This window comes from Acomys russatus, chromosome 29 (assembly GCF_903995435.1).
Source record: "Acomys russatus chromosome 29, mAcoRus1.1, whole genome shotgun sequence".
In the NCBI taxonomy this organism is placed as follows: Eukaryota; Metazoa; Chordata; class Mammalia; order Rodentia; family Muridae; genus Acomys; species Acomys russatus.
The window spans coordinates 37,724,486-37,738,774 of record NC_067165.1 but is presented as its reverse complement, the minus strand read 5'-3'; the positions used below and the strand labels follow the sequence as shown (position 1 = coordinate 37,738,774).

The 14,289-nt window shown below is 49.0% G+C and overlaps 1 protein-coding gene across 1 annotated transcript in view; it reads left to right on the top strand.

Annotated features, from left to right (window-relative positions):
- Positions 1 to 1,840, top strand: part of Pdpn (podoplanin) — a 33,777-nt gene extending 31,937 nt beyond the window's left edge. The window contains exons 4-5 of the mRNA XM_051171746.1: positions 70 to 108; positions 1,725 to 1,840. Of these exons, the coding sequence (XP_051027703.1) occupies positions 70 to 108; positions 1,725 to 1,840 (155 nt within the window). The remainder of the gene's footprint in view (positions 1 to 69; positions 109 to 1,724) is intronic.
- The last annotated feature ends 12,449 nt before the right edge of the window (positions 1,841 to 14,289 follow it).

Below are 14,289 nucleotides of genomic sequence, written 5' to 3'. Positions count from 1 at the left end.
ATCTGCCAACTGCTAAATTGTAGTCACTAGATCCTAATAATTCTCTTGTGGCATTTTTCCTCTTTCCAGATAACGCAGATGAGGAGACACAGACAACAGATAAGAAAGGTAAATGAGATTGTGGTATTCCATTGGTAGATACAAAGAATATTTCTTTGAATCTAATTGTTTTTTTTTTTTTTTTTAAAGAAGAATTCCATTCTTTCTTGGATCTCAGACAAGAACAGAATGGAACATCTTCCAAAAAGATGGTGCCCTCCTCCCTCCCTCCATCCTTCTCTCTCTTCCTTCCTACTGCCCTCCCTCCTTCCTCTCCCACTTTTTAAAGTACTGGGAATTGAACCTTATGCAATGCTAAGCCAACGAGAAGCCACTAAGCAACATCCCCAGCCCACTTCTAACTTTTTTACTCTGAGTCAGTCTCACTAAATTTTGCCCAAGCTGACAACTCTGTAGCCCAGGATGACTGACTCATCCTCACGGGCAGCTGAGATTATTGGCTGCTCTGCCAAGCCCAGCACCTTCATTTTTTTTCCCTCTCTTTTCTCTCTCTCTCTCTCTCTCTTCCTCCTTTCCTCTTTTTTCTTTTGTTTTGCTTTGTTTTTTGTTTGTTTGTTTGTTTTTTGTTTTTTGAGACAGGCTTTCTTTGTGTAGCCTTGGCTATCCTGGACTCGCTTTGTAGACCAGGCTGGCCTTGAACTCACAGCGATCCGCCTGTCTCTGCCTCCCAAGTACTGGGATTAAAGGCGTGCGCCACCACACCTGGCCCATTTTGTTTTTGTTTTTCAAGGCAGGGTTTCTCTGTGTAGCCTTGGGTTTCCTAGAACTCTGTAGACCAGGCTGGCCTTGAACTCACAGAGATCTGCCTGCCTCTGCCTCCCAAGCTCTGAGTTTGAAGCTGTGCACAGCCACCACCCAGCATACTTTCATTTCTCGAGTTATTAAGAGAGAAAAAGAAATTCTGTATATTTGAAAAGAAATAGGGCGGGGCCATAGTTCAGTTGTAAAGTACTTTACTAGTATATCCCAGGACTACATACATGCCTATGCGTGCCTGCACTCCCCCAGCCCCAATCACACACACAAACAAACATACACACAAACGCACTTAGTGTATTTACTTAATGACACCATATCATAGTTACTCTATTTATATTGAATAAGCTGCAATCTTTTTGTTCATTGTGGAAATAATTTGGAGTTTTTCTCACTAAAATAATGTTGGCTATAGGTTTGTCATGCGGCTTTTATTTTGTTGAAATACGTTGCTTCTTTTCTGAGTTTTCTGGGGGCCTGTGTCATTGCCTAGCCATAAAAGAAGGCTGCCCATCAGTGGTGAAGCCAGGGGGCTATGTGTGATGAATCTAGGACTCGGAAACCTCTCGATTCACAAGATGGGATTACAGTGGGGCTGGGGCTGGGGCTGGGGCTGGGGCTGGGGCTGGGGCTGGGGCTGGGGCTGGGGCTTGGTGGCACAGTGTTTGGCTAGCATGCTGAAGGCCTGGGTTTGCTTTCTGGTACCAAGAAGAGAAACATGGCTCAACGCTTCCACACTCGACTCAGCTGGTCTTGGGAGAGGAGCAGAGGGCAGCAGGGCAGTGTGTTAGCGCTGCTTGTGAGCTGTGGCACGGTGCAGCAGGGCAGCATGCTAGCGCTGCTTGTGAGCTGTGGCTCGGCGCATCTGGTTCCTCCCGAGACTCAGGATTCTCTCCCGTTCCCTTCAGATGGCTTGGCAGTCGCAACCCTGGTTGGCATCATAGTCGGCGTCTTGTTAGCCATCGGCTTCGTGGGAGGGATCATCATTGTGGTTATGAGGAAGATTTCTGGAAGGTTCTCGTAAGTGACCTCTAATCCCCGTGTGGTCTGTGAATGTAGGTAGTCCTGCCACCACTCAAACCTCGGCACGCGCGGACGAAACCCCTGCCCAAGGTCCTCTTGAGAAGCCCATGGCCCCCAAAGGTGCAGCCTCTGACATTTTCCCTGGACAGATGCCATTATTGGCTTTAGACGTTTCTAAAAACACAAGCCTGATTTCCTTTGAAGTCTCAGCAGATTTGCTCAATGACCCTAATTTTCCAACTACTGACGCTTGAAAGAAAATCCAAGTTTTAACTTGTTTTCCTAATCTCCTTGCTCCATCCGCCATCAAAGGGCTAGAGTCAGTCTGGCGTGTGTGTGAGTGGGAAGGAGGTGTTTGGGGAAGCGCCTGTCCCAGCGCCAGGCCCCGGGGCTGAAGAGGAATGGCACTGCAGAAGGGGTGGTATCTTTTGCATTTAGATACATCCCTCACACCTGCGCCCCCCCCACACCTGCGCACCCCCCCACACACACACATACTTGCACACCCTGCCACCACATAGGGTCACATCATTACATACTCCTGGCATTCATGTTAGAAGGCAAGTCTGACACCTGCTTAAACTTCCTTGGAATTCAGAATGTTCCAACTCAGGACCAGAGGAAAACCAGAGAAACATGATGGGCAGGGAGAGGAGAGGATGAGTCATTTGCAACCGGGAGGGGCACTGGTACACAGCTGTCGACCCATTGTGTTTTGGAAATGTCTGGGGTCCTGACCTCCAGCTACATAGGGATTAGGTGTGAAGGGGGGTATCTGGGGACCAAGGGCACAAGGTTCTGGGACTGAAAGCTCGGGGAAAAGACTACAAGATCAATGGCTATGGGGCAGGGAGTGGCTAGTCCCAACAATAGTAAAAGAAATAACCATGGGACTGCAGAGATGGCTCAGAGGTTAAGCACTTGCCGCTTGCTCTCCTGAGTTCAATTCCCAGCAACCACATGGTGGCTAACAACCATCAGTAATACGACCCAATGCCCTCTTCTGGTGTGCGTGAAGATGTCGGTACTCATATACATAAAATAAATAAATAAATATTTTTAAAAAAGGAAGTAACCGCTCTCTTTATTTTCACAGGCCCTAAAGAGCTGACTGGATCAGGTTGTCTTCCCAACATATCTGAAAACGAGAGAGCTTCCAGCTTCCCCTGTTCCCCGTCCTCTGCTTGTGGAGGAAGATGACCCATGGAACACCCACCGACTCACAACCGTTGTGACTCCTTCGCTTGCCAGCAGTACCGAAAGAAGGATACATGACAGGCCATGGCCCCTCGAAGCATCTGCCTTTGGGGACCAAAAATTTTTAGTATAAATTTTATAATTGATGATTCAAATGACGACATGTGTAGAAAATGGAGCAAAGCCAAGACAGTGTCACCAGTTGGCTTTAGTAACTGTAACCATGGCTTTGTCCTGGCCGTGCCCTGTTACCGTTAAGAGGCTTTGTCCTGGCCGTGCCCTGTTACCGTTAAGAGGCAAAGGAATCTGGGAATGTTTATTGAATCTGTGGAGTCCTTGGATCCAGTGTTACGTCAAAGAGGCACGGGCTTCTTTTTCAGACCTGTTGATGCATTAGCATTCCAGTCTAGTGGGGTCTCTTTTCTTATGTGTCTGAATCATTGCGTTGAAAGTGTAAACTTAAAATCAGGGATGATAGGCAGCCCTTTAGGGAGTTTGATTGGACCATTTCAGAAAACTTCCACTGTGGCTTCACTTTCCAGGAAGATACTTTGCTTTTTACAAGTCTCTAAGCCACTGATGTCTTGATGACCCAGAGGTCAGTCTCCTCTGTCCCTCTTGGGTGATTAAAAGCCCAAGTTAAGGAACCATGTCCTCACCCCCCTGTGACTCAAACCCTCAGTTCAGCGGCTTCTTTCTGCCCTCTGAAGGTCTCATCCAGATGCTGAGAAAGCTGTTGGATGCCAGAGGCTCAGCAGCTGTAGAACCAAGGACGGAACTCGGTCCTTAAAAAGTGTGTCCTGTGCGTGCTTTGGTATAGGAAGTAAGACCGACCGGTTTCAGACACCCGCCTTCTGCCTCCAAGGAAAGACAGGGAAAGCAAAAATAATCTTATATAATCTTGATTGCTTTTATGTGGTTGGATGTAACAGTCTGGTAAAAGGTTAAAATAAAAGATACCTCCAATTTTCATGACATTACCACATCTTTCCATGGGGACTCAGTGCTGCTGGGACAGAGCTGTGGTGTCTTGGTCACCTGTGTTGGTAGTCAATACAGTATAGATAATCTTTTCAAATAAAATATTATTGTGTACAAGCACAAGTCCAACCTTTGACTGAACGCTTCCATCGACTTTGGATGTCATTTCTGCTAATATTATAACTTTTTTTGTTTGTTTGTTTAGTTGTTCCAGACAGGGTTTCTCTGTATAGCCTTGGCTGTTCTGGACTCTCTTAGACCAGGCTGGCCTCAAACTTACAACAATCCACCTGCCTCTGCCTCCTGAGTTCTGGGATTAAAGGCGTGCGCCACCATGCCCAGCTAGATTTTAATTTTAAATATATGCATGTCTGTGAACATGAGTTCAGGTGTCTGCAGAACAACCTGGAGCTGGAGTTGCAGGTAGTTGTCAGCTGCCAAGTGTAGGTGTCAGGAACTGAACTCAGGTCCTCTGTAAGGACAGAAAGTGTTCCTAACTGCTGAGCCGTTCTTCAGCACCTGCCACCCAACTTTTTGATTTTGATTTTTTTTAATATTTAAATATTTATAAATATTTAGCATCTTTCTTGTAATCTCATTCCTAAGATCTGAATTAATTGCATTTCTACAGTCAATAACTTCATAATGATTCTTTTCCCCTCTCCATCTACTTTACTTTAGGTGAATATCTGTGTGACTTCATTTCTATATAAAACTATTTGGAAACAGCATGCTTATTATTTCTTTTCAAAATGATAGAAATGTCTCATCTACACTTCATAAAAAGTTATTTGGAGCTGGTAGTTTAATATAAATACCACTTAGTGAAATTGAAGGACTGCATTTGCTTGTAAAGTATAAAACAATTTATCAAAAAGTGGGAACAATGTTCCTCGGTTTTGCTGGGTTTTAGGTCCAGGACAACGGCTGAGGTGCCTATTTAGCATATCAAAGTCAACTTGGCCTCCTGGTTCTCCCAGCATCCCTCAGTCCTTACCTGGTTCAGGGCGTGGCTGACACACTCTGCCCTCTCCACTGAACTTTCCAGCGCAGCAGCAGGGCTTCCTCTACCCCAGAGGCTCTTCACTATATAATTCAGATGTTTGGTTTCCTCTCCCCACCCCTTTCTCTCTGGGTGTGACCAATCTTCCCCCTCCCCCTCCCCCTCCCCCTCCCCCTCCCCCTCATCGCTGTTTTCCCAGTCTGCATGGCAACTTCCCTGGCTTCATTCCTTGGGACCAGTGAACCTGCCTGAGAGCTGTCCCCAATAAACCTGGCTTTATACTTTAATTTAGCTTAAAGTGGATCATTTCATTGTCAAGAGAGAGAGAGATTGAGAGAGAGTTTTAATTTTATTTATTTGTTATTATGTATATAGTGCTCTGCCTGCATGTACAACTGCAGGCCAGAAGAGGGCGTCTGATCACATTACAGATGATTGTGAGCCACCAGGTGGTTGCTGGGAATTGAACTCAGGACCTCTGGAAGAGCAGTCAGTACTTTTAACCTCTGAGCCATCTCTCCAGCCCATGTGTGTGTATTTGTGTGGTGTATATGTACATGCTTCAGGGGTGGAGGGGGAGATGGGTGAGGAAGAGTGTACATGTGTGCCAGGCATGGGAAACCTTTCCAGTTGGTGGTCAGGGTAATTGAAGAGACTCCCCAAAACAATACAGGAGACTGACATTGCTCTTGGTTGTGTCTATTAGTTTAAAAAGATCTTATTGTTGAAGGCATCAGAGGCACAGGCTGGGGAGGGATCCAGCTGGAACTGACTTGGAAGTCTTATGAGGACTAGCTCTCAGGGAACCAAAAGTGCCAGGCAAGTTGCCAAGGGAGAAAAGCAAACAATAGTCCCACCCAGGTGTAAAGTCTACAAAGCACAGAGTGGCTGTTTCAGCACCGTCTGCAATGGTGCAGTAGTGGCATTTACGTTTTGGGTGTAACAAACGTCTGTCTAATTGGACTTAAGGCCTGTACAATGGGAGCAAATTCATGCCTGGTACTGTCACTGTAACCGACCACCCATGGCTACAGAGGTCACAGACACTAAAGGGCAAATGCAACGGCCATGTTCCTAAATCAATGTAGCCTTTAACTGTGTTCTAATATTTATCCGCTGTCTCACAGACTATGTGGTCAACCCTAAATAAATGTGCATACAAGCAACACTAAACAGACACTATAGGTTGTCTGTATAAATGTGACAACATAATTATAGAAGAAGAGATCATGAATTTGAAAGGTGAGGCACAGGAGGAGCTGGAGAGAGGAGAGCGAGGGATGAAAATGATGTAAACACAGTGCTCGTGGATGGCATTAAAAAAAAAAATTGAAAAAACAAAAAAGTCAGCCATAGTAGTGAGCACCTGTAATGCCAGTAATGGGGGAAGGAGAAGAGGGCAGGGGAAGGGAGTAAAGATTCCAGGGGCTTGCTGGCTCCAGGTTCACCCAGAAACCTTGTCTCGAAATATAAAGAGAATAGTGATGGAGCTAGATCTCCCATGCCAGGAAAGGAGGGAGAGCTATCCCAAGCTAACTCTAGCCTGGAGCCAACAGAAGCTGGAGGAGGGTGGACCACGTCCCCAGAGGCCCCTGGCTCAGCCCACTCTTGATCGATTGCAGGTGTGAGTCCTCAGGAAACGAGAGAGAACAAACTCCTGTTGTTTCCAAACGTGCAATCTGTTGCCAGCGGTCACAGCTGCCCTGGGAAGTCACCGCCCCTGTGAGTAACCCACCTCGCTCTCGGGAGGAAGCTCCTCACTCATGTGCAGCCCATCCCAGATGGAAAGCCACCCCTCACCTCTTCCCCTCTGACCCTGAGCCACTCACCTGACGCTGGCGAACAATGGGCTGGCGGGCACTGTGCTTCCTTTGTGACCGACAGATGTCCCTAAGCCCTACCGGACTGTCAGTCCAATTTATTGTTATTGATAGAGGGATCCATGTTGAAAGACACATGGCCTAGAACAATAGGCATAGCCAAGCCTGGAATGGATAGTGAAATTCAAGGGCAGACCAAACCGAGCCAACTTCTACACTTGTCATGGTTACTAGCCTTAAAACACCTTCCCTACTCAAAGCTTAATTCGAATGTACGATACAAGCTATGGAACGTTCTGATGTAAATCAAAGCCCAACTTCTACTCAACGAGCGCTAAATACATACTTTCTGAGTATCTTCTGTCATGAGGCCTACGCCAAACGTGTTGATGATAAGACGGATTCATTCTCTTTTGATTTTGTTTGTTTTGTTTTTTTGAGACAGGCTTTCTCTGTGTTAACAACCCTGGCTGTCCTGGACTCATTCTGTAGACCAGGCTTGCCTCGAACTCACAGGGTTCTCCCTGTCTCTGCTTCCTGAGTGCTGGGATTAAAGGAATGTACCCCCATGCCTGGCAAGAAAGCATCCTTCTAATCAAAGTATGTGGGGCCCTCTGTCCTTTGGGTCTGTGGCTAACAGGGTGAGGTTCTCAGGGCTGGGGCATTCTTCATTCACAAAGCCCTGAGCAGATTAACTTGTGAAAGCGTTTGTTGACTGGCCCAGGCAGCATACCGTTGAAGGTAGATAAACACCCTGACAGGCAGACAGATAGGAAAGGGGCCAAGAGGAAACAACTTGGCAAACCTTCTAGCTTCTTCTTCATTCCAAACAAGGTGCCACTAGCAGCCACCCCCCTTCGCCCTCCTGACTGGCTACATAACGCCCAAGGTCAGTCCAGGACAAGTCTTAGCACGCATGAGAACGCAGGCCTACCAGATTCCCCCTTCTTCATCTAAGCTGACCAATCAAAAGTGAGAGGAAGAGACCCACCTAACACCAAAAAGGCACTTAAAAGACCCAAACCCTCCAGAGCAGCGGCTTCGCATCCTTCCTAATGCTGTGACCCTTAAATACAATTCCTCACGTTGTGGCGGCACCCCCCCCTCCAACCATAAAATTATATTTGCGGCCACTTCGTAACTGTAACTTTGCCACTGTTATAAACCATAGCACGGTACAGGATATGTGATATACAACCCGTGGGGTTGAGATCCACAGGTTGAGAAGCCATGCTCCAGACGGACTTGGCTTCCGGTTCTGAATTGCTTGTCCACTTGCGGGGAGTCTGTCCGTCCGTGTGACTGTGTACAAGTGCTTCTCCGTTTTTAAGTGTGTTGCCTTCTGTGCTTAAGGTTCTTCCTGCCTTTTAATGCCTTAACGCGGCAAAGAAAGCAAAACCACTAAAGATGTACGGACAGTAACGCACCAACCAACTGCAAAGGTGGCCCTGGAGAAAGCAAGAAGAGCTTCCTCGCTGCTTTTTTTCCTCCTGGTCTCGGGCTCCTGTCGCTGCCTGTTGCCAGGAGCCTGCCCTCACTGGGCTGCCAAGGGATTCTGCTAAGGGGAGAGTAAGCAGAGAGTGTGTGGAGTTGGGTGTGGACAGATGGGAGGCTGCTGTGTGAACAGCACCTTTCCTGTCTGTGAAATAGAAATACTGTCCCAGTCCAGCTCGGGAGACCACACCCACCTAGAAGGAGTAGAGGGACGGTGCAGTGGCTGTACCCTGCAGGGTGCAAACCTGTAGGCTGCTGCCACCAGCGCTGTCTGCTGCCCCTGATAAGTCCTGCACCCAGGTACCCCAGCTCTTAGCCTTTGGCTCTGCTGCCTCTCAGGGTCACTGCCGTAAAGCCCTCTCCACGGCCACCTCCTGATAAAGCCCTGAAGCATCAACACCCCTTGCTTATTCATGACCACTGTCGCTACCGTGCACTTGTGGCTTTCCGTGTGCTCAGTTGTGCAATGTCCCTTCCCCAGCTGGACTGTAAGCTCCCACATGAATTGTCTACGGCCAGTGCAGCAAAAAAAAAAGCTACACGATAGTGTAAACAACAGCTCCAGAGGCCACTGGTCTGATTTCAGCTCATGGGTGGTCCAAGGGAGACTCTTGCCTCTATCAGTGCCAGGTGTTTCAGTGGCTGCGTTTGCTCCACTCTCCACTGTGCTGTAAAGCGATCTTTCTCTGTTCCCTGTGTGCTTGTCCGCTATGGATATGACTCAAACTTCTTTTACACCTCCATTCCTGGAATACAGGTGCCTGCACTTAGAGCCCACTCACATAACCCAGGCTAAGCTCCCCCGACCCCGCAAGGACCTTAATTTGAGGCTGTAGAGCTGCCTCAGTAGGTAGAGCGCTAATCTTGTAACAGGGAGGGCCCGATTTCGATTCCCAGAGCTCATGAACAAAGCCAGGCGCTATGTAAATGTTTATGATCTAAGCCGCGAAGGGACGCAGAGACAGACAGATCCCCGAAACCTACTGGCCAGCTAGCTTAGCCTACTTGGCAAAGTTCCAGGCCAGCAGCTGGGCTTGTCTTCTGACCTTCGTGGATACCTGCACAGATTTGCACACCTACATCTACCTACCCAGACACACACCTGAATACTCGCGCACATATGTGCATGCATACAGCCATACATGTGTGCGCATACCCACACCCACACAAAAAATCACGTTCACATGTCCTCGGGGTTAGACTACCCAGTGCAGAGACCAACTGTGTGCTATCCTCACTGTATCCAAGAGAAGATAAGGTCCCCTGGGCACCGAGTTCTCCAGCACATTCTTATGAACCGGGCAGGGGTCCTGGATCTCTGTGTACGGGCATTTTGGTATTGCTACGTTTTGTTTTGTTTCTGTTACTATCTCTAAATACTACAGACTCTGTAATCTAAAAAGAGCAGAGGTTCATTTCGCTTCATAGTCATGGAAGTTCCTGGGCATGGTGCCAGTCTTCTTGGGTGGTCTTCTTGCTGCATTGTAATGGGGTAGAGGACAACATGTGTAGAAACCGAGCAAGCACAGCAGAGAGAGTTTGATTGCATCCATTCTAGTGGTGGCTCAGTGATCTACCTATGAAGGTGAGTGTCCACATGGCAAGTCATTTCCCCAACAGTGCCATGTTGGGGAACCAACTGAAGGACACCAAGCTATCTATATGCTGTATTTTTGACTACAAACTTCCCTGCTCCCAGCTCATGTGTTTGAATACTTGGTCCCCAGCTGGTAGTGCTGTTTGGGAAAATGGGGGGAGTGTCTACAAACCTCAGTGTGTCTTGAGCTTTAGAGCCCCTTCTTCCTGACTTCAGATGCAATGCAACCAACCAGACGGCCTTCAGCTCCTGCGCCATGCCTTCCCTGCCCACTGCCATGTCTTCCCTGCCCACTGCCGTGTCTTCCCTGCCCACTGCCGTGTCTTCCCTGCCCACTGCCGTGTCTTCCCTGCCCACTGCCGTGTCTTCCCTGTCCACTGCCATGTCTTCCCTGCCCTCTGCTGTGTCTTCCCTGCCCACTGCCGTGTCTTCCCTGCCCTCTGCCATGTCTTCCCTGCCCTCTGCCATGCCTTTGCTGCCCACTGCCATGCCTTTCCTGCCCACTGCCATGCCTTCCCTGTCCACTGCCATGTCTTCCCTGCCCACTGCCATGCCTTTCCTGCCCACTGCCATGCCTTCCCTGCCCACTGCCATGCCTTCCCGGCCCACTGCCATGCCTTCCCTGCCCACTGCCATGTCTTCCCTGTCCACTGCCATGTCTTCCCTGTCCACTGCCATGCCTTCCCTGCCCACTGCCATGCCTTCCCTGCCCTCTGCTGTGTCTTCCCTGCCCACTACCATGTCTTCCCTGTCCACTACCATGTCTTCCTGTCCACTGCCAAGTCTTCTGCCCACTGCCATGTCTTCCTGTCCACTGCCATGTCTTCCCTGCCCACTGCCATGTCTTCCCTGCCCACTGCCATGCCTTCCCTGCCCACTGCCGTGTCTTCCCTGCCCACTACCATGTCTTCCCTGTCCACTACCATGTCTTCCCTGTCCACTGCCAAGTCTTCCCTGCCCACTGCCATGCCTTCCCTGCCCACTGCCATGCCTTCCCTGCCCTCTGCTGTGTCTTCCCTGCCCACTACCATGTCTTCCCTGTCCACTACCATGTCTTCCCTGTCCACTGCCAAGTCTTCCCTGCCCACTGCCATGTCTTCCCTGTCCACTGCCATGTCTTCCCTGCCCACTGCCATGTCTTCCCTGCCCACTGCCATGCCTTCCCTGCCCACTGCCATGTCTTCCCTGCCCACTGCCATGCCTTCCCTGCCCACTGCCATGCCTTCCCTGCCCACTGCCATGCCTTCCCTGCCCACTGCCATGTCTTCCCTGTCCACTGCCATGCCTTCCCTGCCCACTGCCATGTCTTCCCTGTCCACTGCCATGTCTTCCCTGCCCACTGCCATGCCTTCCCTGCCCACTGCCATGTCTTCCCTGTCCACTGCCATGTCTTCCCTGCCCACAGCCATGTCTTCCCTGTCCACTGCCATGCCTTCCCTGTCCACTGCCATGTCTTCCCTGCCCACTGCCATGCCTTCCCTGCCCACTGCCATGTCTTCCCTGCCCACTGCCATGCCTTCCCTGCCCACTGCCATGTCTTCCCTGCCCACTGCCATGTCTTCCCTGCCCACTGCCATGCCTTCCCTGCCCACTGCCATGTCTTCCCTGTCCACTGCCATGCCTTCCCTGTCCACTGCCATGTCTTCCCTGCCCACTGCCATGTCTTCCCTGCCCACTGCCATGTCTTCCCTGCCCACTGCCATGTCTTCCACACTGTGTTACACTATATCCTTCAGGAACTGGAAGCCAAAGCAGGACTTTTTTCCATTAAGTTTCTTTGTAACTTAGCAACAAGAAAGTAACTAAAACAGAATAGTAGGTTTGTAACATACGGAGTCCCCTTTTTCTTCCTCTTTGACTCTGTTATCATTGTCCCTAGGGGCCGAGCCCCTGGCAGTTAGCTCTGTACGAGCAAGCTCACCTCTTGCTGAATCTTGTCACCACTCATTGTAGATTTATAAAGGCCCCTAGATCCCAGGGGAAAGACTCATCCAGAACTACCTATGTCCTAGCAAGAACACAGGGAATGGGGCTTGTCTCTGTGCCCTACCCTCTATGTCCAGGAAGCCTTGATGAGACCCAAAGACCCTCACTTCATAATAAGAGCTCTGGAGTCTCAGAGTACCCAAAATAAAGCCATTTCTTCTCCACTTGACCTAGTCGGGCATCAGCCTAGAACAGCAGGCATGCTGCCTGAGATAGGGTGCAATCCTTCTAGCCGTGGTGGCATGGTGCATACCCTTTTCTGAACAGCCAGGAGGGTACAATCTTCCAGCCGTTTGGGTCTCATATTCCCCTCTGTTGCTTGTGTTTGTCTTTTTTTTTTTTTTCTCAACAAAAATGAAGCATGGTTCATCGCTACATTTTACACCTTGTTTATCTTAAAGTTTGTTAGTTGAGTGCAAGCTGAGCTGAGCTGCAGATTTTTCTGCTCTAAAGTTCGTGTGTGTGTGTGTGTGTGTATTGTGTGTGTGCATGCATGTGTGCATGTGTGTGTGCATGTGGGAGTGTGTGTATGGGGGGGTGCTTAGCAGATTTGGGGCGAGAAGGGAATTGTTAGATGAGCAAGTGTGAGCAGGGGTCCAGTGTTTCTGTTCACTTGCGGCTGGCCCTAAGTTGGATGGAGGCACCTTTGAGAAGGAACCATTAGATTCTATTGCTAGCACTTGTTGGAAATGATGCCGTTTAGGGTACACTGGTGTGGGCTGAACGATCAGCTCCCAGCACTTCTGTGGACTTGAAACTGGATTCCATCAGAGACTTCTGCCCTCCTCCCTGGTCCACCTCCCTCTCCCCTCCCACTCCCTCCCTCTGATGGCTGATCTAGGCTGTCAGCCTAACTGCAGTGTCATCTTCACATCTTTCTTCTGGTTTTCATCATTACATCTTACCTCAAAATTCCTAAGCGTGGATGCTGACAAGATGGCTTGGCAGTTAAGGCCGTGTCCTGCGTCTGCGGGGTATCTCAGGTCAACTCCCTTTTTAATGTTCCCAAGGAAGAAGGCATAACCAATCCATAACCAATCCATACTCATACCCCCCCCCCCCCAACCCACTGCCAGTTGCATTACCATGGCTCTTAGGACTTTTCTGCGGTGTTCCCCACCTTGCTCTCACCCCTGTTTTCCATACACCCTTCACTTATTTTAGAAACTGGATCAATCTCCCTGCCTGTCCCACCCATTACATTGGTTTGCCATTTTGCTCTGGAGTCATTTATCTTGTTGGCTTGTCCCTCACGTCTACTTAAAGTGGGTGACATACAGGCTCAATTCCCCATTGCAGGGACACACCATCAGCGCCCTGTTCGTGTGTCATCGTGTGTCCCCTTTCCATTTCCTCTCCTCCAGAGGTCCACCCACATGGACGGGGCAGGTAAAAGCAGTATAATTTCTCTACTGTGATTTTCAACATCCCCGCTCTCCTTTGTTTTAGTTTCTCCAGTTCTTTTAGCTGTTTGATTTTTCTCCCCCCCCCCCCCCCACCTGAGAGAGTCTCATGTAGCTCAGACAGCCTTCAAGCTCTCTGTGCAACTGAAACCAGCCTTGACTTTCTCATCCACCTGCCTCCACCTCACGGGGGCTGGGATTATATTCAGGCACCACCATACCCAGCCCCATCAATTGGCTTTTGCTTGTTGTTGTTGTTATTATTATTATTACTGTTATTATTATTATTTTGTTATTATTATTATTATCTCAATAACAATTCTACTATTTTTTTGGAGAGGTTTGAGACAGGGTTTCTCTGTGTAACCTTGGCTGTCCTGGACTCGCTTTGGAGACCAGGCTGGCCTCGAACTCACAGCGATCCACCTGCCTCTGCCTCCCGCGTGCTGGGGTTAAAGGCGTGCGCCACCACCGCCCACCTCCAATTCTCCTATTATTATTCCTAATATTGCTGTTGTTACTATCACTATTTACCTCTGCATCAGCCTAATCTCTGGACTGGCTATTCAGCAAAGGAAATGATTATGTTTCCCTTGCTGCTTCTGTCATCTGGGACCCCTGTGTGATGTCAGGCTTTCCCATACCAGTAGGGACATCTGACAATGGCAATGACAGTGCACACGGAAGAAGAGGCCTCTCAATGACAGTGCACACGGGAGACGAGGCCTCTCCTGGAACTGTTTTGTTCATTCCTCTTAGTTACCAAGCCAGGATTTAGTGTCCTGGCTGGGTTTGGGTGATATGATTGATATATTTTCTTGAGCTGCTGGTTTTTTTTTTTCTTTCCTTCTTTCTTTCTTTTTTTCAAGTTCCTAATTTATTGTACAAATTGAGTATTACATGATGAGTTGACATCAGGTTCTTCAGGCACGGGACTTAACAGATGAGGTCAGACATTTCAAAATCCAT